The sequence below is a fragment of the Dermacentor albipictus genome, chromosome 3 (assembly GCF_038994185.2).
Source record: "Dermacentor albipictus isolate Rhodes 1998 colony chromosome 3, USDA_Dalb.pri_finalv2, whole genome shotgun sequence".
In the NCBI taxonomy this organism is placed as follows: Eukaryota; Metazoa; Arthropoda; class Arachnida; order Ixodida; family Ixodidae; genus Dermacentor; species Dermacentor albipictus.
Window position 1 is genome coordinate 92,551,226 of NC_091823.1, and position 1,783 is coordinate 92,553,008.

General features: G+C 58.3%; 1 protein-coding gene across 1 annotated transcript; it reads left to right on the forward strand.

The window, feature by feature from the left end:
* Nucleotides 1–712: 712 nt before the first annotated feature.
* Nucleotides 713–1,360, forward strand: LOC139057079 (uncharacterized; the record flags this gene model as incomplete). Its single annotated transcript, XM_070534866.1, has 1 exon — nucleotides 713–1,360. A coding segment is annotated over exon 1 (648 nt), but the record flags the coding sequence as incomplete, so codon positions are not given.
* Between the last annotated feature and the right edge of the window lie 423 nt (nucleotides 1,361–1,783).

Here is a 1,783-nt window from a genome sequence, read left to right on the forward strand (position 1 = left end):
TGGTTGATGGTTGGTAGCGGCCGTTCTTTCGTCGCTCCCTTTCGCTTGTATATTTTGTTGCCTCGCTGTTTTGCTGCTTGCCTCTTTGCTTTTGCTGCTTTTTGCTGCTTTGCTTCTTTGCTGCCTGCTTCCTTGCCTTGTTGTTTTCTGCTATTGGCCGCGAGGCTGCGGTAATTTTGAGTGTTACATTCTATCGTAAATTAAAGCGGTTTTTGTTACTTGCGCCTTTGGTCCTTTGTCGTGCTGGTCGCGGCTCGCGGACCCCCTGAGCGAAGGCCGAGGGGGCTTCATCTGGCGCCCAACGTGGTTTTCTTCTTTCTCGTTGTTTTTCTGTTTGTTCTGGAGTACGCTTCCGCACCGCAGGGACCACGAGCACGGGAACGAGGGAACCGCCCCCATCTCGAGGCAGCTGGAACTCGCCCCCTAGGCCTACTTGTTTCGCTCCGACATCGGGTCCCACAGCTGCTGCATCTGTACCCAACCCCTCTGACCGGCGTAAGCTCACTGAACGTTTATTCGACCTCCCGCTTTCCTTGCGCCCCGCTATTCCGCGCCATCCTGCTTCCGCAGAACCGCTTGACCATTCCGTCGGACCGCTTTGCCCGCCCAATTTGAACACCAAAGATGCACCGCCGGCATTTTAATGCACCTACGTTCGGGTAAACTCAAGAAGAGCGCGGTTGAAAATCATCCTCGCAAACCCATTACTACAATGCCTGATAAGGACCAGGGTGCGCCCGCACAAGATATGTGCAACATTATTGCCCAGCTGACCGCGCTGCTCGAGCATCAGACAAACGTAACTCCAGCAGCCAGTTTCCATTTGCAGCTCGCTGTGCCTACATATGAAGGGCACACAGATACGAAATCGGTGGCGGACTTCCTTCAGGAAATGGAAGATTACCGCAATGCGCAAGCCATTACGGATGACGTTCTTCTTCAGCGCGTTTTGCCCGTCGCCCTGACTGGGTCCGCCGCCCGCTGGCGTCGTCGCCAGTCATTCCAAAGTTGGGCGCACTTCGAGCAGCTACTGCGAGCAGAATTCCTCCCCGCCGACTACGTTGTCCGCATGAAAGACGAGCTTCGCGCCCGTAGTCAGGCGGAGGAGGAAAGCCTCCTAGAATACATACGGTCCTTTCAGGAGCTTTACGAGCGCGCAGATCCTTCAGCACCCGAAACGGAAAGAGTCACCCGGGCAATCCGGCAAGCTCACCCACGCTTCCAGGCTTATCTAAGGAGCCGCACCTTCTCTTCGCTTGACGATCTCGCTAAAGCGGCGTCCGATATTCAGGCGGCGATGTTGGCAGAGCTAACTTACCAGCCTCCACCCCCGCCTCAAGCCTCCCTCGAGCCGTCTTGCGCGTGGCAAGGTTCTCAGATTGCAAGCCCGGGGAATATGGTACCGCCTCCAAGGGCGCTGGACCCATTCACTCACCGCACCTTTGCCACCCAGGTACCTTTCCGGCCTCCGGTCGCGGAACCTGCCACAACGTTGCGAGGCACTCGGGGCCGCAGCAGGCCTGTAGTGGCTGCCGCCCAATCAGGCGCAGCAGATACACGCAGGAGCATTCCAGTCTGCTTCCAGTGTGGAGGACGAGGCCACTACAGGAGCCAGTGCCCGAGCCCCCCTGGCTCCTGCCAGCAGGGAAACGACGAGGGCCGGCGGTGGTGAGCAGCTCCCAGTCGCCGGCCAACGACCTACCGCGCCCCGACGTCCCCTCGGCACATGCAGACTACGCGGCCGTCAAGCACCAAGCGGGGGCAGGCGTTTCCAAGACTACGA